Source organism: Patella vulgata, chromosome 9, assembly GCF_932274485.2.
Source record: "Patella vulgata chromosome 9, xgPatVulg1.2, whole genome shotgun sequence".
In the NCBI taxonomy this organism is placed as follows: domain Eukaryota; kingdom Metazoa; phylum Mollusca; class Gastropoda; family Patellidae; genus Patella; species Patella vulgata.
This window is the reverse complement of record NC_065887.2, coordinates 23,147,969-23,174,836: the sequence shown is the minus strand read 5'-3', so window position 1 is coordinate 23,174,836 and position 26,868 is coordinate 23,147,969. Positions and strand designations below refer to the sequence as shown.

General features: G+C 34.2%; 2 protein-coding genes across 9 annotated transcripts in view; one reads left to right on the top strand and one right to left on the bottom strand.

The window, feature by feature from the left end:
- Positions 1–9,425, bottom strand: part of LOC126831459 (AMP deaminase 2) — a 37,421-nt gene extending 27,996 nt beyond the window's left edge. For all 5 annotated transcript variants that reach the window (XM_050561959.2, XM_050561960.2, XM_050561962.2 and 2 more), the window contains exons 1-2: positions 9,249–9,425; positions 2,920–3,145 (exon numbers count right to left, since the gene is read on the bottom strand). In XM_050561959.2, coding sequence (XP_050417916.1) covers positions 2,920–3,145; positions 9,249–9,321 — 299 coding nt within the window. In that variant the 5' untranslated portion in view covers positions 9,322–9,425. The remainder of the gene's footprint in view (positions 1–2,919; positions 3,146–9,248) is intronic.
- Positions 9,426–9,878: 453 nt separating this feature from the next.
- LOC126831466 (2-hydroxyacyl-CoA lyase 1) lies at positions 9,879–26,289 on the top strand. Of its 4 annotated transcripts, XM_050561975.2 has the most exons (18): positions 9,879–9,953; positions 10,539–10,643; positions 11,686–11,726; positions 13,068–13,148; positions 14,680–14,752; positions 15,889–15,966; positions 16,826–16,920; positions 17,565–17,677; positions 18,691–18,826; positions 19,121–19,226; positions 20,247–20,330; positions 20,747–20,854; positions 21,225–21,278; positions 21,949–22,049; positions 22,660–22,818; positions 24,148–24,255; positions 25,098–25,284; positions 25,809–26,288. In XM_050561975.2, the coding sequence occupies exons 1-18, from the start codon at positions 9,888–9,890 to the stop codon at positions 25,839–25,841; spliced, it is 1,728 nt and encodes a 575-aa protein (XP_050417932.2). In that variant the 5' UTR covers positions 9,879–9,887; the 3' UTR covers positions 25,842–26,288. The 4 variants fall into 4 exon arrangements, 3 of the variants coding, with proteins under 3 accessions (XP_050417932.2, XP_055959137.1, XP_055959136.1); XR_008789214.1 differs by lacking the exons at positions 24,148–24,255; positions 25,098–25,284; positions 25,809–26,288 and having other exon boundaries at positions 21,225–21,282; positions 22,660–22,798; XM_056103162.1 differs by lacking the exons at positions 9,879–9,953; positions 10,539–10,643; positions 11,686–11,726; ... (5 more) ...; positions 18,691–18,826; positions 19,121–19,226 and adding an exon at positions 18,894–19,076 and having other exon boundaries at positions 21,225–21,282; positions 25,809–26,289.
- Positions 26,290–26,868: the final 579 nt, after the last annotated feature.

Sequence of the window (26,868 nt, the reverse complement as noted above, 5' to 3'; positions counted from 1 at the left end):
CTCAATATTAAACGAGCTACTATCTCTACTAGACAGATAACTTATCGTAAATTTAAATCAATGAATTCTGACGAATTCAGATCGTCATTGGATTTTTCTCGGATATCAGAAACCGCATCGATACAAAATGTTCATCAAAAAGCTGTTCATTTCAATGAATGTATCCAGTATGTGTTAGATCAGGTTGTTCCAATTCAGACTAAAACTATCAAGGTCAGACCAGGGAATGTGTGGTTTAATGAAGAGATACGTGAGGCAAAACGGGGGCGTAATAGGGCGGAGAGAAAATGGCGACAGACAGGTTTAGTAGTTCATAGGGAAATTTATCACGCGGCAAAAGTTAGTGTTACGCGTCTTATTGAAAACTCAAAAGCTTCATATTATAAAGACAAGATAGAAACTAGTAATAATTCTAAAGAACTTTATATGGTTGTTAATTCTCTTCTTGACCACAACCATGGTGTCAAAATATTACCCTCCGTAAATAATTTGGACTTGCCAACTCGATTCTCAGAATATTTTGAAAGTAAAATTCTTAATATTAGGAATAATTTCACTGATAAAAATTCCATTCATGACCATGAGAAAAACATTTCGAGTGCTCTGGACAGATTTGAAATATTGTCTCAGGACGAAATCTCTCGTGTCATCAAATCTATGGCAACAAAATCATGTGCCTTGGACCCATTGCCAACACAGATACTGAAAGATCAGCTTCCGGTATTACTCCTGACTATTTGTGACATCATAAACTCTTTGTTTAGATCCGGAACATTCCCAGATATCTATAAACATGCCAATGTAATCCCTCTCATTAAGAAACCCTCGCTTGATCCAAACCAAGTCAAGAACTATAGGCCGGTATCCAACCTAAGTTTTGTGTCGAAAGTTCTAGAGAAATGCATCGCAAAACAATTGATTGGTTATATATCTGAATTTAGTCTTCTCAGCACCTATCAAAGCGCCTACCGTCAATATCATAGCACAGAAACTGCACTGTTAAAAGTACAAAATGACATTCTCTTGTCCATTGATAATCAAAGCTGTGTGTTTTTGCTGCTTTTAGATCTTTCTGCAGCATTTGACACAGTTGACCACAAGGTGCTGTTCTCGCGACTTGCTGGTGAATTTGGTGTAACTGGTTTAGCTCTCGAACTACTTAAATCTTATTTAACAAATCGTTCCCAATCTGTCATTATACACAACAAACAATCTGACAAAAAAGATCTGAGCTTCGGTGTACCGCAGGGCTCAGTTTTAGGCCCAATTTTGTTTAGCATATACACCACCCCATTGTCCAAAATTATTGAGAAACATGGTCTGCAGTTCCAACTTTACGCAGATGACACTCAGTTGTACCTGTCGTTTAAACCCTCTCTGCCTGGAGATTTCAATACATCAAAATATCAAATTGAAGAGTGTATTATTGAAATTCGTGTATGGATGGGAATCAATTTCCTTAAACTGAACGACGAAAAGACTGAATATATTCTTTTTGGATCAAACAGTTTAGTATCTAAGTTTGATAAAGGTGTTTCACTCTTAGTTGGTGAGCATGAAATAATCCCAACATCTTCAGTCTGTAACATTGGTGTTATCTTTGACAGTGAACTATCCATGGAGAAACAAATTAGCAATATTTGCAGATCTTGTTATTTTCAACTGAGGAATATAAATAAAATCAGTAAAAATTTGCCAGTTGAGTCCATCAAAACTGTTGTTCAGGCGCTTGTCACATCACGATTAGATCAATGTAATCCGTTACTTATTGGTTTACCATCTCGTCTCACTGATAAATTGCAAAAGGTTCAGAACGCCGCAGTTCGACTCATTACCAGAAGTAAACATAATGATCATATCACCCCTATTTTAATTCAACTTCACTGGTTACCCATTGTTTTTAGAATTCAATATAAGGTCATTCTTTTAACTTTTAAATGTTTAAATCATATGGCACCGTTGTATTTATCGTCGCTTTTAGATATTCCCCTACTCGTACATTGAGGTCCTCAAGTGACCATTATTCACTTGTCTGTAAAACAGCTAGACTGAAAACTTACGGTGAACGATCGTTTACAGTGCAGGCCCCTAAACTGTGGAATAAGCTCCCACTTACTCTCAGAAGTTCTACCTCTTTATCGAGTTTTAAATCGCAATTGAAAACACTTTTATTCAAACAAACTTTTGATTTATAGATTTATTTTTACTGTTTTAATTTTATACAATTATTATAGATTTTTAAACGTATGTTTTATTTTTTTATAGTTTTTTATGTAATATATATTGTACAGCGCATCTGAACACATTTTGTGAAAGCGTGCGCTATATAAATGATGATAATAATAATAATAATATTCTGTATATATTTGCCTACTATTCACATACCTGTATCATTTGCTTGATAAAGACAAGAGTATCCTCGTCAAAACGTCGCTTAGTTTTAAACTCAGTAATTGTGTATCCATAAAATTGTACCTTGTATTAATATGTTCAATTACTAAATGCCAATCAAAGAAGATCTGCTGACATAGTTAACATTACATACATGTAAACGAGAAATGACAGACTTAATTTTGGCCAGCCTAACCTACATGTGTATGGAGATCTGAAGAATCCACACCATCAGAATGATGCACAGATTCTGTGTATATACATGTACATGTATGCATAAATCCATTAAGACATTTAAAAAAATTAAAACTATATTTCACTCTGGATTGTAATTAAATTAATTATCATTCTCTGTTTACAAATTGAGGTCTAAATTTAATAACTGTAATTGATAAATATCATTTTTATTGAAGTGTAACTTTTAACACAAATAACATACATATAAAGTTTGACAGTACTGTACATGTAAATGTAAACAACATATAATGAAAAAGAAACTAAAGTAGGATCTGGTTAGACTATTCTTACCCCTGAGAATTATACTTTCTCTGGTAGTATGTTCTGTCCGCTTCCTCCTCAATAGGATATTGTAAAACTTCATAAGGTGCCGATATTTCATTATGGGTGTGATCTGGACCAATCTGACTGCGCTTAAAGATTGTATCAGCAAGTTTATTTAATTTATCATCAACTTCAGTGTGAATATGTTTAGGAAATTTTAATGTTGTGGGTGCAAATGCTGGGGAAACTGGACCTGAAATTTACAAAAAGATAAATGGATCAAATTATCATATCATTTATAATGGCTGTATGCCGTATGGTTTCTTTTAAAAGGCACAAGCCAGATCATCCACATACAATGTATCTCAAAAGTTAAAAAATATGTGCTTTTTTAATGTAAAAACAGTAGCGGTACATTAAAAAAAAACTTAAAAAATGAGGTGGTTGGCATGTATGAAAAAGTAACCGGTAGCAGAATTATAATTCTTTACATCCATCTAAATTCAAAGACATATAAATTGGTACATGTATGTGAAATCAATAGAGAAACCAATATAAAATTGTTATCCATAACTAAATCTACATGTAGAATTGAATGATTTTTAGCCACTCCATCATTTCTATGATTGTATAAAGACTAAAGGATCCTAGTCCAGATTTTTTTTTGTAATGGAAGGTAATTGTAGTTGTGTAGTTTCCAAAGATAATTTTCTTACACAAACATGTTATATGTAGACTGGTAACTTTGTATAGTTCTGTAAAATCTCCATTTCAATTCATGGAAGAAATATTTAACATCACAACCAATCGTTGAACTTTTACAGATTACACAAGTCATCATAATGGTGTAAAATTGTAAATTAACTTGGCACCACAACTGATATTTATACCAGATCAATAATTATAGTATGGTAGTTTAAAGAATCCTGGAAATTAATCATCTAGTGTAAACAAGATATTGATCTATGAAACTAGTTGCATCACCCTCACCCAATTAAAATTCAAGTTATCTGGTTCCAACGTCTCAACTAATCCAATTGTTTGTCTCTGCTTCACCTTCTCAGAGAATGTTCATCATTAAACTGGGTCAAAAAACTCACCTGATGAACATCTACACCCAGTTTGTATAGTCTACTTTAATTATCTCTGTGTCCCAAAGTCTTAATCAACAGTAATTAAATTGAAGTCTCTACTTACATGTACATGTACATGTAGCAGCAGAAAATTCTTATCATACTATAGAACTTAGTTAAGGTACATGTAATGAAACTACCGGTACATGTGTATACACCAAGTTTGAAAAACTCAACCAATCAAAGTGCTTCACTCAATGAAATTATACCCCAGGCCCAGGTCCAGGTTTTATTGTGTTCGGAAGTTTTAACCAATCAAAGTAGCTCAGTGTGCTTAATCTGAGCAGAAATGATCATTATATACATGTAACTTCCATAAATAAACTCTCACTCAATTACATATTTATCAGAGTTATTGTGTTGCTTACATCTATCTCTGCTTAGCCAACACACATGCAGGATATGCCCATCATCGAAATTCGTCAAAGTATTGATGACATCTATACACACAAGGTTTCACCACTCTCACTCAATTTGAATAAAAGTTACTGGTATCTTGTTTGAGAGTCTTGACCAATTAAAGTGCTTAAGTAACATGAGCAAAAAATGCTCATTATCGATTTTAATAATGCTCACTTGTGTTGCTTATCAATGCTTTGCCTATGCAGAAAATGCTATCACCTTATTCAGTCAGAGCATTCAGTTACGGACTTTACGGTATATTCGTGTATGTAACAAGAAGCAGAGTTACCGGTACATGTCAAGACTTGTGTTCCAAAAAAGTGTGATGGACAGACAGACAGAGCCTTTTTAAAAGTCTCCTGCTTTCTTCTACGACTGGAGACCTAAAAATTCTGGAAACTTTCTCCTAGTAGAAACATACATGTACACAAACAAACATGACTTGGTGAATGATAAATGGTGTATTTAAAAGTTGAGTGTCAAATACATGTACCAGTAATTTTAATTTTTACAACATGTCCATATAATACATGTACACTGGGAAGTATGTAAATAAACGCAAAGTAAAATACCTAAACAGAAATTGATCAATTTTGATTGGTCTAGTGAACATTTCTTTTTCCAATTACACTTTAGTTTATGGTAAACAGATTACATGGTTATTCAAATATAAATAGACTGTGCAATTAATAAATTCAGGAGTAAAAATAGGGGAAATACAGAAATAATCAAATTCTGTACATTTCAACTATAACGCAGTAAATGCACCTCTTCACCCCAAATTACAGCGTAGTACAGTACTACATATGTATTTATTGTTTCTAGTTATTTTGATACCCAAAACACATGGCCATGGCATGGCATGACTCAGAACGAGGCCTAATTTTAGCAATAGAAACTAAGTACACTTGTGTAGAGAAAACAGCTTATCCATGAGCCACTAATGATTTCTATACAACACACTAGAGAACTGCCTCATACAATACAAAAAAATAGCAGTAATTACAATCAGCAGGGATTAATAAATGTTTGATAATAGTAAAATAACTGTCATTTTCAATAAGAAAACAAATTTATGTAGGCCTATTCCCTATATTAATATTTATAGCCTATGCCATATTTGTGAACCTACTCATACTTTTAGAGTGACACAACTTAGCATTGATTGAGTGTTTCCTGAGCTCATTGAAAATCATCATAAATATGTACCAGATTTAATACAATTTGTTCCATTTTCATAACTCAGATACTGGTATTTGCTTTTAATACATTCTGGGTTTATGTGTACACATGACATTACATGTACCGGTACATGTAGTATCAATTACTTGTTTAGTGGACATCTATATATGTAATGTGAAGAATAAGACCACCGTAATTGTTATTTTATGGTAAATGACATTGCCAAATTTCATGTCTTGCAAACACATAACTGTTTATAAAGTTGATAATTTGTAATGCATATGTAGGTAGAGATATCTCTCTGTATACTGTAGGAAGCTTTTGATCTATTGATGTGACAATTGTACTAACTAAATGGTACATGTACATGTATTAGACCTCACATGTACATTTATTAGTCATAAAAAAAATAATTCTAAAACTGGGAAATGAAAAAACTAAGAACTCTATTCTACATGTAACAAGCCAACAGTAAGGCTGATGTCCCCCGCCGAAATCCCCAAATAAATAGATGACACATATAAATTAATCACACATCTATTTTTTTCAAAAGTATCGAGCAATCAAACTGATTATCAACTATACACTAAGTTTCATCACTCTCTATCAGATAGAATCAAAGTTATCTTGTCCCAAAGCATCGACCAAGGAACTTGCTTATCTCTGCTTAGCTTTAGCTCGATATGTTAATCATTCTATCTCAATTAGAAACAGAGTTGTTATGTTCCCAAGTCTTGACCAATCAAAATGCTTATTGCTCCTTAGCCTAAGCAGAAACTCTCATCATCGAACTTAGTCAAGGTATTGATGTAATGAAACTATAACACCAAGTTTCATCACTCTCACTTAATTAGAACTAAGGTTATTGTGTCCCAAAGCATCAACCAATCAAATTGGTTATCTCTACTTACCATAAGCAGAAAATGCTTATCTTCACACTCTATCATGGCATCGGCCTCATAAACACCTACACAAAGTTTGAACATTCTAGCCCAATTAGAAGGAGAGTTATTGTGTCCCAAAAAGTGTGACGGACAGACAGACGGATAGACAGACCGACAGACAGACAGACAGACGGACGGACGAACCCATTTTAATAGTCCCCTGCTTTCTTCGAAAGGCGGGGGACAACTAAAGTTATAGTGTCCCAAAGCATCAACCAATCAAATTGTTTATCTACTTAATTAGAACTAAAGTTATAGTGTCCCAAAGCATCAACCAATCAAATTGATTATCTCTGCTTACCCTAAGCGGAACGGACAGACAAACAGACAGACGGACGAACCCATTTTAATAGTTCCCTGCTTTCTTCGAAAGGCGGGGGACAATAAGCATGAACATTCACTCAATTCGAAGATCAACCAATCAAATTGTTTATCTCTGCTTACCATAAGCGGAACAGACAGACAGACAAACAGACAGACGGACGAACCCATTTTATGGTTCCCTGCTTTCTTCGAAAGGCGGGGGACAATCAAAGTAGGAGAGTTATTGTTTTCCAAAGTCTCGACCAATCAAATTGCGTATCGCTCTGCTTACCCTGAGCAGAAAATGCTCATTATCAAACTTAGTCAAGGTATTACTGTAATGAAACTATACACCAAGTTTCATCAATCTCACTTAATTAGAACTAAAGTTATCGTGTCCCAAAGCATCAACCAATCAAATTGCTTATCTCTGCTTACCCTAAGCGGAAAATGCTCATCTTCGAACTCCATCAAGGCATTGACCTAATCAACACATACACCAAGTTTGAACATTCTAGCTCAATTAGGAAGAGAGTTATCGTTCCCCAAAGTATCAACCAATCAAATTGCTTATCTCTGCTTACCCTAAGCGGAAAATGCTCATCTTCGAACTCCATCAAGGCATTGACCTAATAAACACATACACCAAGTTTGAACATTCTAGCTCAATTAAAAGTTATCATGTCCCAAAGCATCAACCAATCAAATTGCTTATCTCTGCTTACTCTAAGCGGAAAATGCTCATCTTCGAACTCCATCAAGGCATTGACCTAATCAACACATACACCAAGTTTGAACATTCTAGCCCAATTAGGAAAAGAGTTATCGTGTCCCAAAGCATCAACCAATCAAATTGCTTATCTCTGCTTACCCTAAGCGGAAAATGCTCATCTTCGAACTCCATCAAGGCATTGACCTAATAAACACATACACCAAGTTTGAACATTCTAGCTCAATTAGGAAGAGAGTTATTGTGTCCCAAAAAGTGTGACGGACGGACAGACGGACAGACAGACAGACAGACAGACGGACGAACCCATTTTAATAGTCCCCTGCTTTCTTCGAAAGGCGGGGGACAATTAAACGGATGACTAAATATATGAAAAAGTCTGTAGTTCTATATCTTAATTCTCAGCAATTTCTGTACATGTACAATGTACCTACAATAGTTCTACAAAAATACTTGGTTTAAACTGCTACGCTACATGTACATTTAGATAATAAGCACACTATAAAATGAAATGAAATGGGGTTTAACGTCTTACTGTTCTGCTCCTATACTGGGCTAATGAAGACGGGAAGCACACTATAAATTTGAGAACTAATTTGCACATAAGTAAAAAATATAGTGATAGAATTCTTGTATTTCTAAACATTTCCAATGAGAAGACACTGATTATAGCAATTTTCTGCTCTATGTTTAAAGTTTAACGGAAAATGTCCCCAAGAAGCTACCAAGAGCCAACCACAATGACAACTTTAATGCACTAAGAAACAATATTTCTAACAGCAATGGCAGTTTCAATGACCAATTACATTCTTTACAAAATTTAAATTCAATTCTAATTCTAGATTGTGACTGTAAACTACAATGTAAGGCTTAGGCTTTTGTTATTTTTATTCTTTTCATTGTCAGTCTATTGATTGTTGGAATATTTCCTCTTACTACACCATGGTTTTTGTATTGAATGACTATAAATTCACCCAATGTACCGAAATTTGCTTATTCTCACTTAACAGTATTCAGGAATTCTTTTCAGTTTTATTTTGTCGATCAAAATCAATGTACAAAGAGGATCCCTAAGTAATACATGTACTTTCACAAGATACTGCACACCAAAAGTAGCGAAATTTTCAATTTACATTCACCATATTATACGTGTAGGTAGGCCTACAGCCAGGATATATATATATTTCGTCATGGATTCTTTTCAGTTTTATTTTGTAGGAGCCCTATTGATTTTGACGTTGATCAGACTTATTCAAACTAGTAGTACGCCTAATGGCAGTTTATAAAGCAGGACGTACATTATATAGTAGCCTACAGGGCACAGAGTGAGCCGATCTAAATTTAATATGATTATTTTATTTCATAAAATGAGCGGTATTATTTAATTATTATTAGCCTATTATTTTTTCATTTAGGCCTAGGCCTATTATTAACCAACTTCATTTAGTTGCAATAAAAAAAATCAAATCACAGCATATGACATTATGAGTGACAACCCAGAAAAAGAGAGTCTATACAGACTAAATCATTTATGAGCTTAACTGATCATTGATACAGTAGTACGTAGTAGATCTATCCGTATCACTAGGCCCTCTAAATACTCATACTGTAACTCAAGTAGGCCTAACTGTATCAGAAATGGATATTCTTATTTCTTCTTACCTGCTACGCGTTTGTTTAGATTCTCACTATCTTTAATCGGGAGCCCATTGATATCTGGACATTTCTTAGACATTTTCAGTAACTTAACAATATTAACGACTTTTTCCTTCAAATAATTATCTGCTGTTATCGTTTTGTTTCCCTCCCAGCTGACAGACGGAAAATTTACATTTTCAACGTATAACAATGGCGATGTAATAAATTCGAAGGAGTACTTGTTGATGATTATATAAATTATATTATTAATAAAATAATACATCATGACACTTCATAACATAACATTGAATTTGATAAATTGTCCAAATCAATTTGATCCCCCCCCCCCTACAAATAATCCGTTTTCAAACACAACATAACATGTTGATTTATTTTTATTTTTGGTATAAAACAAGAACTGCTCCCACATGGGGCCCTTTCAGGTGCTGTCTGCTAGCCTATATCATTTTGTAAAATTATTAAATTTAATAAATAAAGCATAAGTAATCATCGTGTTTCAAATTTTTTTAAATAGAAATTATACTTTAAGTAAATACTATTTTATAATCTTAATACTGTGCAGGCTGAACGTATTAATTTATCAATAAAAATTGTTCTATAATGATCCCCTGTAATGAAAGTTTGGTCACATGATCATTCAAAATGGCGAACTCAGAAGAAGCTGAACTCGATGGTGCAACTGTCTTAGCTAAATCCCTTAAATCTCAGGTATATGGTTGGATAGCACTTAATTTATAGCATGGTGTATATCCATAGCAATTACCATGCAGCACAATTAGCATTGACATCAATTATTTAAAAGCCAGTAGACCTGTTATTTGCTGTGCAGTAAGCACCATGAAGCATTGAATTTGAATGGACTTTGGTCGGAGAATGTCAATTATATGACACCATGGACCCTATAATAGGTTCTATGATGACACTGTCACATACTATTCCCTTAGTTTTGAGTTGACCTGACTTTACCATATAACGACCATCAATTTGAAGTTTTACATAGGTTTTAATCAAACCATGCATACCAGGCAGTTTTCCATGACACTGGACGCTGTCAGTGACAAGATAAGTCTAAAGTTGAGATCCCAGACTGCTGTCAGTTACAATACAACTATGGCCCACATGTGAATTCACATATCTATATCACTTTTTCAAGATTGTGTACCTAAAAAATGATTTGGAATGAAGAAAAACAAATGGAAAAAGTACATCTCATATGGAATTGATATGTTATGTAATAGCCTGGAATAAAGATGAGGATAACTATACTTTTTTGTATATATGTCTAATTAACAGGGAGTAGAGTATATGTTTGGTATAGTTGGTGTACCAGTAATTGAGGTAGCTATGGCTGCTCAAGCTGAAGGTATTAAATATATTGGTATGCGGAATGAACAAGCCGTAAGTGTTTAGGTTTGATTATAGTTCATTTCAGTCTTTGATTTTATCATAATACATGTACAGTGTAATTAAAGGCATTGCCTTTTATAAGAGATTTGTTTTAACAATAGAACTGGAATACTTATAATTAGTTATTGACATGTATTATAGAATCCTACACCTCAGGTTATGATTTGCCATAGTTTTGTTAATGCAGTGATTAGAAAATAAACTTTTGTACGGCTGTACTTCATTTTTTTTAGCTTGTTTGAAATTTGATAAAATAAGTAACAAATTTAAAAATACATAATGTAGCATTTTATTTCATGTTTATTAAAGATACATAAGTTAAGATTTTAATAAAGAGTTGGCCATTCTTGATACAACAGTTCAAAAATAGATAATAAAAAAAAGAAGATATTGAAACTTTCAGTCAAATTACTTTATTCTGAACGAAGTTATCACTGTTGGAAGTTTGGACTAGAAATAGATCATTTGATTAACAGACGATAACTCTGCCCACATATTCTCAATTATCAAGTAACATTCTCAATGCCTATGGTATCCTCGATTATCAGTCCTTTCATCAGCAGTCTCTGGGAGGGACGTCAGTGATTAACGGTAAATGTTAGCTTGGTCAGCCATTTAATGATTTAATTAATAAATGGGCGACTGTTTAAATCCAAGCCATCCAAGTGTTTACAGAGTTGATGTTGGGCTTGTTATGTAAATAAAGGTCTAATTAATAACTTCTATCACATTTGAAGCCTATAGAAAGACTTGCAATAGGCATATTTAGCTCTTAACTAATGTATCTTAAATTGCCCGGAAAGGCACAACATCTAGTCAGTCAAATGGGACGAAGAAACCAAGATCATGTGTACACTTTAGCATGCACATAAAACAGCCGTTGACAGTGGGAGTTTGATGAAGATGAAAGGCTAATTTTCCCTCATTGCACACTGTGTGGCACATATATTGCTTGTCTTCATTAGCCCGGTTGGTACAGGACCGTAGGATGTTAAACCCTATTCCATTTTATTTCATTTATTTTTTACTTCAGGCATCATATGCAGCATCAGCCATTGGTTATATGACTGGCAGGTAGGATTATAGTAACTCTTTCAAATTCAAATTTGATCATAAATGTTATGCAACCCCATCCGCCCTCAACATAATGATGTGTTCCGTTATGTTCATTCTAACTCTTTATAATGCACATCCTCTTTTGTCTGCAAAGTTATTACGTCAAACCCATTTCAGATCTTTTGACACCCAAACTTGGATTCACTGCATATTCGATTACTTTGTCTAGTGTGACCCACTCAGTTCCTATATTGTCTCACTTAAAGGAGATACATGTAGACCTTCTGTTTGTAAATTCTAAATAAATAATGTAATAGTTATCTGTTCTACCATTACCATTTGCATACATCATGAATCATATAATAAGTGGACTAAAGCTGTGGTACATTGTATATTGATTTAGTAGAAAGTTGATATCAAAACAGAACTTAAAGATTGGTTCCCAGAAAAGTATTTATCGGGTGGTTATTTCCAATAAAAGTATGGCAATTTTGGCATACATGGAAAGTAGAGATATCCAATCTTACCAGAAAAATACTGGATTCCCCAAAAAACACTCATGGAGCGTATACAGGACAAAAATGTAAGGGTTCTCCTAATCGACAGCCAGACGATTAGGAATTTCTGCACGCGTGATGTCAAAGGTCACACGCGAACACTGAGCGCTTGATGTACAAGTTGATAAACTTTATGAAGAGTTAGACGTACAACACTTTCTGAGATAAAAATGACGGAAAAAGACGCAGGTAGTGGATAATCCGAGAATTTAATTAGGATTCGATATTTGTGATAAATAGTAAGCGATTAAAGACAACAACGTCTTATGTATACAATGAATTCTCCTCTGACTTCCAAGAGAGGTAAGTCACGTGACGTAAACATGACCTGGTTTGATCAAATTTTTATAGCAGGGCATTCCTTCTCAATTACAATGTTTGAGAAGGATTTGAAGCAAAATTATGACAAATTAATTAGTTTGAATATGTTTTTAGTCCATATATATCATTAAATCACCCAGTTTGTACCGGGAATGTATCTTTAAAGTGGCTTAGTAATACAGGAAATAAATAAATAAACTGTTCTTTTCTAATGGCTGATTGTTTAAATTTAAAGTCATAGTAATCCACATTAGGCAAGGATTCTCCTTCTTTCTTGGTTAATCCTTCCACCTAAAAAATCTCCACGACTGGAATTCAACTGCATTTATCAAGGAATGTTAGCGATAATTGAAGTTGTCTGTACTAACCGATTCATCCATGGTGTGACATTTTTCATGGACTACTGTATATTCACTGCCTAGCCTTAAGTTGAAATAAATTACAACTGTACCATAAGCTAATGTAAAATCTATTTTTTCAGGCCCGCTGTTTGTCTAGTTGTATCAGGACCTGGTTTAGTTCATGCATTTGCAGGAATGTCTAATGCCATGGAGAATTGTTGGTAAATAGAATATAATTGCATTTATCGGATGTTTCCTTATTCGTATTGTATCAACCAAATTACTGCTCATACTGTGATAAGTAGATAATATTGTTCTGTCACTTTAAAATAATGATAATGTACATATGTAGAGTGCTAAATCCATCAAAAGCATGCTCAAAGCATAGTGAGAAAATAGTTATATACACTGTGAATGGAAAGTCTAATTCTCGGAATAAGTAGGTGATTATACTCGACTTCAAGTTAAACATACATTATGCAAGAGCTAAATCTGTGTATTGCAGGTCTTTCTTTAGGAATGAAATGTAATCTAAATTATTAATTAGACATCAATTAACTTATCCAGACATTAATCAACCCTTGATGGCATCGGATACTCAAGATTTTAACTAGATTAGAACGGTGCGGCATTTAAAAATTTAATTTAAAAATGAGAAATCAAGGCTTAATCTCGAATATACCAGTGCCCTGGTTACCACTATGCACACATCTTGTCAAAACTACAAACAGTGATAACTTGGCTCAGAATGAAGTAATTTGAATGAAATCTTCAATATTTTCATTTTACATTATCTATTTTTGAGATATTAGCAAGAATGGTCAGCTCTTTATCTAAATCTTACATAATGTATCTTAAGTCATAACATTGTTAAATCTGTTACTATTTAGTCTTGACAGTTCACAAATCTGATAGCAGTTCAGATTGGTATTGACACTGACAAAACAGATACTAAAAATAGCGCAAACGTTTCCATATTGAACTGAAATTTTCTATCTGAAAACATGATAATCAAAAAAATACACCTAAAAGTTTTCCAGCTTTTTCACCACAAGGGGTGCATAACTCTTTAATAATATGTATTTAAAATTAGTTTAATCAAATATTACGGTGGTTCAGTGAGAAGGGAGCTTGCTTACTAATTAGGATTGTCTCACAATGTTGGCTAAGATAGTCCTTTTATGATGCAGGACAGAAGGCCTGGCAAAGAAAAGCATTTAGTTGTTTGAAGGTGACAAAAGAATCCTTGATATTTGGAATCTTAAGAAGAGTATAGGTAAATGGTGCTTTGTCTGGGCGAAATTTCCCTCATGGCACATAACAGAGCGAATGCCGTCTTCATTAGCCTGGTTAGTGAAGAAAAGTAGGATGTTAAATCCCATTTCATTTCCTGTTACATATTATGCAACAGATAGACAAATATTTTAATTCAAAATATATTAAAGGGGCATTATGGAAGGTTAGATAAAGAGCTGACATTTCTCGCTATAATAGTTAAAAAATAGATGTGCTGAAAATTCCAATCAAATTACTTCACTCTGAGCTGAGAAAACTGAATTTCAAAAACACAATAGCCTTGATTGTCATTTTACCATTGTTACGATAATAAACAAAGTCTTGATTATCAATTTTTACGGTTAATCATGAACAGCAGTAAAATTGCAGATTTAGCTGTTGTATAATGTATGTTTAATATTTACGGTCATTTAGTGTTGATATATGAGAATGTTGTATTTTGGTAACATGTTACAGGCCTCTTATTGTTGTTGGTGGATCATGTGATGCCAATCAAGAAGGTATGGGAGGTTTTCAAGAATATCCACAGGTAACTTAGTTTTGAACAGTAAAGTCAAATTCAAAATCTAGGAATCTGTCAGTCGGCATTCTACCTAGATGAGTAAAACTGGACATAAATCTGTACTAGATACCTTGATTCCTACTTTTAAATATCTTATTAGATTCTGATGAATATATTTCTAGAGCAAATAAACAAAATGTGACCAACTATGGTTAAATTAAAGATGTGGGTTAAAAATTCAAAATACTGTTATGCATCATTGCATTAATTTAAATTATGTATTCCATACTCCGTAGCAGCAAAATGTAGCAAATTTTATGCATTTCAGTTAAAGTTTAGTCTGCATGATGAGCTGTGGGGAATTAAAAATATGGTCATTTCTGAAGACAACATGCTGGGAACTAAAATGGGTGGAATTATAGTTTTTAAATGTTTTTATCAGTATGTTCCATGTCTGATATAGTCAGAGATGGTCACAAATAGAAGTATTGTCTGTACATAGTTAATTCTCACTTTGATGTACTTGATTATCTCATTTAAAAATATGTCTTTTAAACTTGACCCGACTTTCATTCTAAATACCTGACTAAATCACTGAAAACTTGATATCTTTTACTAATAAATAAAATGCTGATATCGTAGTTTGATGGATTTTGAATCGTTCACAAATTGTAATATTGTGAATGATATTTCACCAAAAGGATTATCATTCCAAAAATAGTTCAATTCCATTCAGTATTTATATACATATGATTGAAAATTTTGCAAAATTTGGCATCCTATACAGATATAGATGGGATTTGGTCAAAATGACTAAATCAAAATGACAAAATTCACTGAATATTACTTAATTAGTTATTTTGATTTTTTATAACGAATCCATAGCTGCTTAGACCAAATTTTGGAGACATTTTGTCTACGACCCATATAAATAAACAAGCTAACGAAACCTATAGATTTAACTAAAATCGTTTGATGCATCCAAACTAGGAGATCAGCCACTGTTGATAGTTTTTGCTTGTCTTCCTTAGATATTATAAAATCAATAATGCAAGTACATTTACCCATGGATTAATCCCTGAAAAATTAGATAGATGTTGTCCGTAAAATGAAAATGACAATCATCATCTTAAAGATGATTTTACAATCATTGAAAATTTCAGGTTTCTTCTGCTAAATCATTTTGTAAATATTCAGCAAGACCAAGCAGTATTGATAGAATTCCATTTTTTGTTGAAAAAGTAAGTACCATTACCTAAATGATTTCACTTAATCTGATTAATCTCTGAATCTGAATTCAAATTATTAAAAATTACCTATGAATGATCCTCAGTAATTTATTAATTCAATTCCGTCTAAGACCGATAAGTGATTTTTATCATATTGAAATGAAATGAAATGGAGTTTAAAATCCTAGTGTTCTGCTTTGACTGGGCTAATGAAGATGGGCATACTCCATACAGTGTGCTATTAGGGTAATTTTCCCAAAACAGCAGCGCTATTGCCTACCCTTAAATCCAATTTCTACTGCCAAGGGATCTTCTACATGCACGTGAGTGTGTACATGGGAGCTTAGTTTTCCGTATCATCTTAACAACTATACATTGTCTCTTGCCAGACCCTCTGTCCTGCACCACTGACAAATTATCATATTGAAAAAATTTACTTATCAATCTGCACCTGTTATTAAATATATTTGATAGAATATTATTAATATCAATAGCTGTCTTTATGCCAGCACACACAGACTATTCCTTCACTTGTTGAAGCAAATGAGTAATAGTTAGGCAGCCAGGCATCCCTGCTGTCAAAATCTCGGTTCAGATACTGCCCCCATTTATCATATGTCTAGTGAAGTTATGTGGCTGCCATTTTTTAATATGACATGATATTCTAGCTTGTGCTGACTTAATTGTCAAACAAAAAGATGGCTCCACAAGAGATTGCTTGCTGTCGCAGAAATAACAATTTATATACGATTTCAGCGTGACGCGCAATGACACACACATGCAACTGCCTTAAAAAATCACCCATGCTTCAGAAGACAGTTCAAGTCTTTATCATCTTATTATATGTATTGACATTATTATATTTGATTAGGCTGTAAGACAGAGTATATATGGTAGACCTGGTTGTTCTTATATAGATTTACCAGGAGATATGATCACCCAGAAAATACCAGAGTCACATATCAGGTAGGTTTATTCATGTTTTAATGTTAGACTTAGGTTCCTCTCTGACTTGTGGTTTCAGTTATTTCTGTATCTGGAATGAATGGCACAATGTTGATCAAGCTCTGTTGTTTGACATTTTACATAAATAACCTGTTAAAAAGAAAGAGCTAGACCCAGTATGGGTTGTGAAGGCAAGTGCCTGTCTAAATACATGTAGTAACATCTTTACATTTTTAAGTCCTAGGCAATACTATGGTGCTAATTCAACTTTATTTTAAAATGCTGCCGAGTACCATAAAGGGGGGAATTTATATTTGTCTGTGATATCAGTTCGGGCATTAATTAAAGCTATTTCACACAGATTGTTAGAAGGATGATGTGTAGTGGGTTGCTGTGTGTACTCAGATTATTTTTAATGACTGCATACGCTCACTTGGAGTTTGCGAAAAACAGGCCATGGAGGGTCAAATTAACTTATTTCAACAAAACTTTGTAGGAATGTTGGTTTGTAGTATACCTGTACAAATTTAGGTGCAAATGTAGACATTTCCCAACAAATCCACATAAAGATTCAACTTAAGCTAGATGAATGATTAAAATATTGGTGATAAGTATCTCTAACTTTAAATTATTGATGGGAATAATGACTTATATAATATTTACAGAATGTTAAAGAAATGTCAACCAGCACCAGTGATATTAGCAGATCCAGTCTGTGTTAAGCAAGCTGTTGATGTTTTATCTGCTGCTAAAAAACCTTTAGTTGTTGTGGGTAAAGGTGGGTTGGGGTACCAGTTATGTTTAAATTCTTGGGTTTTTTTTTCTATCCTCTGTGTTTACGTCTGTGCAATTTGTCACTTTCTTTTTGACCAATTTTTCTATAAAAAATATTCCCATTAAGGTTATGAAATGCTCCACTGACAATACTTTTTTGTAATTTTATTGACCTTGAAATTTCACTTTCTGTCAGATTTCTTGATCTTGTTGACTATTTCTTATTGTAACTGTGTAACTTCGAATAAGAGGAATCTACTAGTGTTAAAAGCTTCACTTATAATGAATATTAAGTCATAATTTACCTTGTGGTAAATAGTATGTGGACTGATAAAGTTTCACAAGAAGCCAAAAAAGCTAGTTTACTGTATACGACCAACACTGGGTAGATGAGACGCATGACACAGCCCCCTGTTTTAAGGGACTGCAGATAACCAGAGAGCATGTACAAAATCTATTTGACCGATTTTGAGTTTTCAGCACATTTGAAGTAGCTAAGTCTTTAACTCAATATCATCCACACAGTCTCCAACATTGAGAACACAAATTATTTGTCAATTTAAATAAACATTGATGTTGTGATCTTACCGGGAAAATATAGGCTTCTGACATCAAATATTTAAAACAAAATAAATATTTTACCATTGGTACACAAATCATGTACGAGAATGCGTTTCAGTGCCATTTGTAACCAGGGACTTGAAGAACAAAGCTAGACATATTCCACAAGTCATGTCAAACACCATATTCTTATCTGGAGAGCATGCTCAATAAATACTACCGGTGTAGACTGGAATAACCAGATGCTAGAGATTGCCATTCAATCCAGACTTTTCACGAATTTCGTCGAAAATAACTGATTTGAAACGATAGAATGTAAATTAGTTTATATACATTCATATAACATTATGATATGCGTTGCAACCCATTTGTGTCAATTTCTAGGTCCCAAATATTAGCAATTTAGCTCCTTTAAGTAACGAAATTATGATAGATTTGTTGACTGTCTGATTACAGGTGCAGCATATTCCCAGTCAGAAAACAGTATTAAAGAGTTCATCACATTATGGAATTTACCGTTTCTACCAACACCTATGGGTAAAGGAGTGCTTCCAGATAATCATCCACAATGTGTGTCGTCTGCTAGATCAAAGTATGTACCTGTAGTATGAATAAAAGTCGTACCAAAAAAAACACAAATTAGCACTCTCTCAAAATTATTCTCACATTCATGTATACCGGTACTGCCTTTGAAAAGGAAAACCTACATAGTTATAAAGTTATAAGCAGATGAAAAAGTTTATTTGAGGAACATATGAAACAAGTATTCAGCACAGGTAGTCCAGAGCTTCACCTTTCTGACACTTGTAGACAGTTCACAGAAGTTTGAATTGGAGGCCAATGTATGTATATCATATTTTTCTTTTTTTTTTTTTTGTATTTAAAGAGCTCTTCAAGAAGCTGATGTGATACTATTATTAGGTGCTAGATTAAACTGGATTCTTCATTTTGGTCTTCCACCTCGTTTTCATAAAGATGTTCAAATTATTCAGGTATAAACGAATAAATAAATGGCTAATCAGGATCATAGTTGTAGATATTCTTTTCTTCACAACAGCAATAGGTTGCAATATAAGTCTAATACCTTGGTTAACTCCTGTTTCTAAAATGCACAGAATGGAGCGCCTGACAAGGACAGCTGTCTAGTCGTTTGGATAGGCCAAAAACAAAAAAACCGAGGTCCCCTGTATACATTGGCTTGTACATACAAGATCCCCTGGCAGTTGGAATTCAATAAAAGAGTAGGCCATAGTGCTGCTGCCCAGGCAAAATTTCCCTCATAGCACACTATATGGCATATGCCCATCTTCATTAGCCCATTTGGAGCAGAACAGTAGGACGTTAAAACCCATTTCATTTTTTATTACTAAATGCAAAGCTCACTTATCACATATAACGATTACAGCTTTATCAAAATTGCATCTGGGTAGTAAAGGCTATTAACCCAATTGAAATCTGAATTCTATATTGTGATTGAAACTTATGTATAATACTTATGGTAATATGTATAATTGTGACTATTATCATGGCAGATCTTTTTCATTTGGTCATTGTAATTCAATAAGTAAATTGTTTTATAGTTGTGTTTCTCAGGACAGAGTGTGCACCCTTTTCCGGACAGCTGTCACTGCCTTCTATTTGAAAGTCCACATAATTGTTGATTGATTATGTACTTCAGTAGACTCTGTGTCAATTGACGAGTGTAAGTGGCGGGTGCTGTGCACAGAACAGAGTTAGCTTAGACTTTTCAGGAAATTTTGACTTAAATAGTACCGTAGTTGTAGAAAGCACAAACAAATATACGGACATTACAGTAATTAAATTATCAGAGATCTTTCAAATGAATTGAATAAACCCATGAACACGACTATCAATTATATAATTATGTGTACATAGTTGAATTAAATTATCAGAGATCTTTCAAATGAATTGAATAAACCCATGAACACGACTATCAATTATATAATTATGTGTACATAGTTGAATTAAAAAATGTATTATTTATATTTCAGGTTGATATTTGTCCAGAAGAATTGGGAAATAATGTTGGTAAATGGTTAGGTCTTGTTGGTAATATTAACAGCGTTGTCCAACAGGTATAATAGATGGTTTAATTATAATCAGGGGGTTCAATGTCCTACTTTTCTGCACCAAACTAGCTAATGAAGCCAGGCAAACACGATACAATGTGCTGTGAATTTTGCCTGGACAGTGTAGTGTCCACCTACTTTCATAGAATTCCAACTTCAAAGGGTTCCATTGTATGCACGCCAATGTGTACAGAAGACCTTGGTTATTCATCCCATTCCGACGACAAGATGCAGTTCCTTGCCAGGCCTTCCATCATGCTCCACTGAAGGTGAAACCACACTGAATAATCCCATGGAACACCTTGATTGAACCTGGGACCTCTTAGTTAGTGAGCCAGCATTTTAATCACTGGGCCACCGTAGGTACAAATAAATATAGAATTACTGGAATCACCTGTAAATTTTATTTTATATATTTGAAGCTTGTAGATGAAACAAACAGACAAACCCATAAACCTACAATTAATGCATCAGATCCATGGTGGAAACTTTTACAACAGAAAATGGCTACGAATCAAACTACTTTTGAGGTATGTTAGATGAGAGACATATAGGGTCAAAACTTCACTTTGGTACAATAAAATTTAACCGTATGTAACTTGAGTGTTGTACGGTAATTCATTTTTGAAATCGGGACATCTTACAGCAGTGGTTCTCATCATCAGTGTGGAGGAAATGAAAAAGCCATAGAAAACTCATATTGTTTGCAGACGACCATACCCACAAACTACAATTCTTTAATTGATGAGACATTAGACCACTTGGCCACCCAATCCTACTTGTGGTTAAGTGATACATATTAGAAAGAATATCTTTATGTCAGTAATATCAAATAAACATTTTACTGAAACCACTTTTAAAAGAATTGTTACCTGCAAATTTATTTTATTTTATTTGCAGGAAATGGTATCAGATACAAGCAGTCCCTTAAATTACTATGCAGCGTTATCAGAGGCAGGTACCAATATTAATTAGTTATTGTTACAAGTTATTGTCGTCAGACGAGTTATTGTTGTTCATATTCATCATAAAGCAATGGTTATGAGCATTATCAGTTCATTAACCATTGCTACATACTGTAGTAAAGTGATGTTTGTGTTCAGACTTTTCTCTGTAATCGGGTCCATCCCTGAATATCTTTATACAACTAGATATATTTGCCTTGAGATTTCAACTCATACTTTCTGTGCTAGAGCTACTTGGATTAAAATCAACTATACATTTCCAAAAAGCTCCATTGAACCTCGTTTGGGGGATATTTAGCAAGCTAACCCTGAAGACAGTAAAAATTGTCACCCATAGTTGATATCTAAATGTGGTAGCAGTTAAAGAGCTGATAATGCTCATTACCAGTACTTTCTTGAATATGGAATTGTGGTTTCATGCAAATATTGTGGGTTCATGCAGATATCTTATAATCCACTTCTTGATTCAAAAATGAATTAATGATTTATATAAAATTATTTCATCTTTGAATGAGGCTATATATATCATCATTTTCTAAATTTTGAGTTTTTGTAAATTATCAGGTTTAGGTATGTTTGTACACCCACAGAATTATGGAATGTTTTTTTATTAAACACTACAAAGTACTTAATAAATATTTATCTTTTTTGATCTGTAGATACAGAAGGCCATTCCTAAAGATAGTATAATAGTAAATGAAGGAGCTAATACAATGGATATTGGAAGAGTTATGTTACTTAATAATTTGCCAAGACACAGGTAATTTTATGAAGCTTCAAAATATTTTAGTAGCTACCTATTCTATAATATTAAAATTTGAACCTTAATCCTACCATAAGTAATTTTAATTGTTAAGCCAACCATTGGTAAATGTTTTCTACCTTAATCTCGGAAATGAGATCAGGTTGTGTTTTAAACCTTGCAGATGTCTGCTGATTCAAACAAACAAAACTGCCAAAAGTGCCAAGCATAAAAGATTCCCAACAATGATGACAAAGCAAAAAAGATATTCATTCCGAGGGTATTTCTGAAACAATACATGTTCTCAACTGGCCTTAACAAACTTTACAATGCAAGCATCTATAAATTTTCTGTATATATATAATCGAAATACCTACATGAGTTCTGTAAGACTGAAATTTCATTGAAGTAGTCATGGGTTCTGCAATATAATGTAGTGTACTAAATTCCAAACAATATCTCAAAGTTTGATAAAAATTCAAAAATTCTCCAAAACTAATACAAAATCTATAGCACTCCCCCCCCCCCTTTGGTGTCACCTTTAGGGGATGAATAATGTAGGCATGCCCATTAATAGTCAACTTGATATTAGCTATCTTATATTTAATATTATACATGATTTATTCAGATTAGATGCTGGCACATTTGGTACCATGGGTGTTGGTCTCGGTTTTGCTGTAGCTGCTGCCATCTGGTGTAGAGATCATGCACCAGGTAAAAGAGTTGTCTGTGTCCAGGGAGACAGTGCTTTTGGATTTTCAGGAATGGAGATCGAAACACTGCAAAGGTGGTAAAATTATTTTTGATTATTAAATATCTATACATTATTTGATTTTCTTGCCACATAATAATCATTGCTAGGTTGTTGTTCTATACTGTATCTTTTCCCAAATCCAATCCATTCGTTTCCATTTAAAAACTTGTTAGCGGATACGCCACTTGTTTAATAGGTCGTTAGTCAAGGAAAAACCTAAAGGATATTTACATCCTAGTTTTAATTCATTTAAGTTGAAGGTATTCACAGTAATATAGGTAACACAGAGTATAATGGTATCCTGCCAAACCATGTGGGTTAAAATGTCTATTTTTCAGAGATTACTTTTAACTAATTTCTTCAACTTCCCAAATGTATAGGCTACTATATCATCAATTTATATTAAATCTAAAAAAGCAAATTCTGGACCAGTGATCTTCTCTAAAAACCTAATGCCACTGTTATGACCACATGGAGGATGGGATAACCCTGTGTTTTAGAGTGTCACGCTTTGACCTCTGGCTTGCGGTTGTTTGTGGTTTCGATCCTTGGTGTGAGTGTATATAGCTTGGAGATACAGGTGTCTTCTCACAGTTCACTCAAGGTACTCCTACAAGAAAGACCCCTGCGTGTGCACTAATATAATGAAAATAAGACAACTTGTCTGCTGTATCACCCTTGTTGAAAGTGAAGGTTAAACAATAATTGAAGCAATTATAATAACCCCTTCATTCCAATACAGATTATGTTTGTCCCAAATTGACTGGGGTATCACGTGGCTAAGTGAGTAAGACGCTGGCTCGCAAGCCGGGAGGTCGGGTGTTCGATCCCTGCATTGGCCGAGAAAGTTCATCCAGATTTTCCAGCGTGGTTTCCCCTTGTCAGTGATGCAGAAGGAGGGCCTGACTAGGATGAAAAACTGAGGTCCCATGTACAAATTGGTGTGCACGTAAAAGATCCCTTGTGTTTGTGATGTCACCAGTGCCTCCATAACTAATAATATCCATTGGAAAGATAAGATACAGAGGTTTTAGTTGTCAGAGCAAAGAATGAACAGCTTTCACCAATTCAGTCCAAACATCAATATGTAACAGCTCGGGATTGCCAAGTTAACAGATCATTTGTCATAAATGACATCAAGAACACTAAATTAATGAGCAGGAGAACATAGAAACTTTATTAAATGTTATCTATCTATTATTAGAATATGAAAATAGGTAAGTCATCTCTTTTAAACCAATTGCATTAATTTAGTATCACAAATAATTGTTTGTGTTATAGTTTGTGTTCGTTAGTCCAGTTGGTGAAGAAAAGTAGGATGTTAAACCCCATTTCATTCATTTGTTTTATTTTGTTATACAGATATAATCTACCTATTGTACTGATTATATTAAATAATAGTGGAATATCATTTGGTATTGATCAGGATACATGGACATCTATGGAATCTGCTGGAGATATGACATTATTGTAAGTACCTATAATAGACCTTCACAGTTTTCAATTTGTTGTAGTCTTTATCCAGTTTAAATACTCCACATAATAAATCATAGGTGATAATCAATGACAAATGCTTTATTAAACACCAGGGAAAACCTCAATAGTGACTTATATAAGTGTACAATGATGATATAATAACAACAAAACACATACACATATGATATAATAGTGATTTTGCTAAAGCAGTGGACACATTAGCCGAATCGTTCGGCCGAATCAATCGGCGCCGAATTTTATTCGGCCAAATGGGTGGACACACTAGCCGAATGCTTCGCCCGATTCAACCTGCCGATTGCATCACCTTTCACGTCACATGATTAAACATGGCGGCGTCTATGTCTTCACTGTATCACCTGACTTCTCGATATGCGTGGTGATTGGCTAATGAATTCTATATTCGGCCGAATGCTTCGGCGAAGCGGACACACCAGGCGAATATAATTCGCCCGAATAAATATTCGGCCGAATATATCAAACCTGTTTGATTCGGGCGAATCATTCGACTGAATGACAGTGGACACACTAGGCGAATTTCGACGCCGATTGATTCGGCCGAATCATTCGGCTAGTGTGTCCACCGCTTTATGGAATCATCAACAAAGAACACATATTCCACATGTACATCTAGATTAGGTATAAACCAGGTAAACAGTTAGTGACAGGTGCAATAATGACATAATATATAGCTTGAATATTTACTTTATTCTAAAAATTCCATTACATCTAGAGATAGTCACAACAGGGCCTCTTTTTGTCTCAAGTTTTGTTCATGGTTTTATCCAGTATACTTTTCTAATTTTACTATAATATAGATCCCCACCTACATCACTGAAACCTAACACTCATTATGAAAAAGTAATGGAGGCTTTTGGTGGTCGTGGATATTGTGTAAATAATATTGAAGAATTGAGAAGAAGTCTGACAGAAGCTGTACAGATCAAAGATCAGTCATCTTTAATTAATGTTTCTATCAACCCAATGGCTCAACGTAAACCACAGGTATAAACAAATCACATCTTTAATTAATGATTTTATTAACCAATGGCTCAACGTAAACCATAGGTTAAACAAATCACACCTTTAATTAATGTTTCTATCAACCCAATGGCTCAACGTAAACCACAGGTATAAACATAATCACATCTGACGCGGTCCACTGGCAGAGATTCTCATAACTGAGAAATAGGACATACTGGTATTGTTTGTTCAAAATAGCAATTCACCATTTTTCGTCTTATAAATTTCAATAAATCTGGTACCTTGACTTTTTTCTAACAATATTTATTTCTTTCTCACCTTTGCAAAATGAATTAATCTAAACATCTTGGCATCTAAAATGGGTTAATTGTATGATATCCAGCTTCCATTGAAACTTACCAATTAAAGACAATATAGGCGAACAAATGCTGAAAACCATTGTTAGGTTCTTTCACCAGGGCATATGAATTTTACACTAATAATCTTAAACCATACCAATATTATCACTGTAAATTTTCTAAAAATGTAACATTATTTTTTTCCAGGATTTCTTCTGGTTAACAAAGTCCAAGATGTAATCAAGAATCAAGATTATTTTAATTATACATATTTGTAGGCTAAACAAGAAGAGAATTAGAATGAAATTGTCTACAATTCTGTAAATTGTTAAAGTTTTGTTACTGATTTTGAAATTTTTATATTTTTATGGACAGTCTAGGATAAGATAATATCTAATTACCTCCCTCTAATGCTTTACATTAGCTCTCCAACTTTTGCAGTTAATACATTCACAATTGGGTGGACAGTTTTCGTTTCAGTAAACAATTGAATGCATATGGCGATTTTCAGTCAGCAATAAACTACACTGTTCAGACTTGTAATGTATGCATCCTATGCAGCCCAATGCTGGCTAGATCCAATACCTGTAGAAATTTAACGAAACTTGGCAAACCTTTCAAATTATAGACCGGGAGCCCAGCAGGTTAGCCTAGCTGAAAAGTGAACCAATTTTCACATATATGGTATCAAAGCATGCATATCTGGTATCATCAAAATGTAAGTCTGCCGGGTATCTGGTGGTGGGTGTGGCTGTGAAGGCTGCGATACTGGGCATGAATTCTTGGGCTAGATTAGCTTAAAAGTGTACCACATGAAAATAGTACAATCAGTGTACCTTACATCTTCAAGTATTACAAACACATTTTGACTGACATTTCTAGTGGTGGGGTACCTCCGACAGAGGTATCTAATTGCCAGACCACAGCTAGGCTAGATTAGCTGAAATCTGTACCACTTAAAACTGCTTTGCAGTTGTTCATCACCACCACAAGAATCATGAATGATCACTGCCAGACAGTTTATGCGGTGGGTTACCCCTAACAGAACAGACACAACCAATATGCCACGCCTCCCAGCTAGGCTAGATTAGCTTAAATCTGTACCGCCTAAAACTGCTTGGAAGTCATTCAGCACCACAGGAATCATGAGTGATCACTGCCAGACAGTTTTTGCGGTGGGCTACCCCTAACACACATGCCCAAAATGCCAGCCCCGCCCCCCCCACCTAGGCTAGTTTAGCTGAAGCCTGTACCACCTAAAACTGCT

What these genes read in the sequence shown, in the direction of transcription:
- LOC126831466 (XM_050561975.2), top strand. Translation starts at nt 9,888, where the DNA reads ATGGCGAACTCAGAAGAAGCTGAACTCGATGGTGCAACTGTCTTAGCT. An exon ending in GTATGCGGAATGAACAAGCC is followed by an intron (nt 10,644 to 11,685) that starts GTAAGTGTTTAG and finishes TTTTTACTTCAG; the next exon opens with GCATCATATGCAGCATCAGC. An exon ending in AATAATTTGCCAAGACACAG is followed by an intron (nt 22,050 to 22,659) that starts GTAATTTTATGA and finishes TGATTTATTCAG; the next exon opens with ATTAGATGCTGGCACATTTG.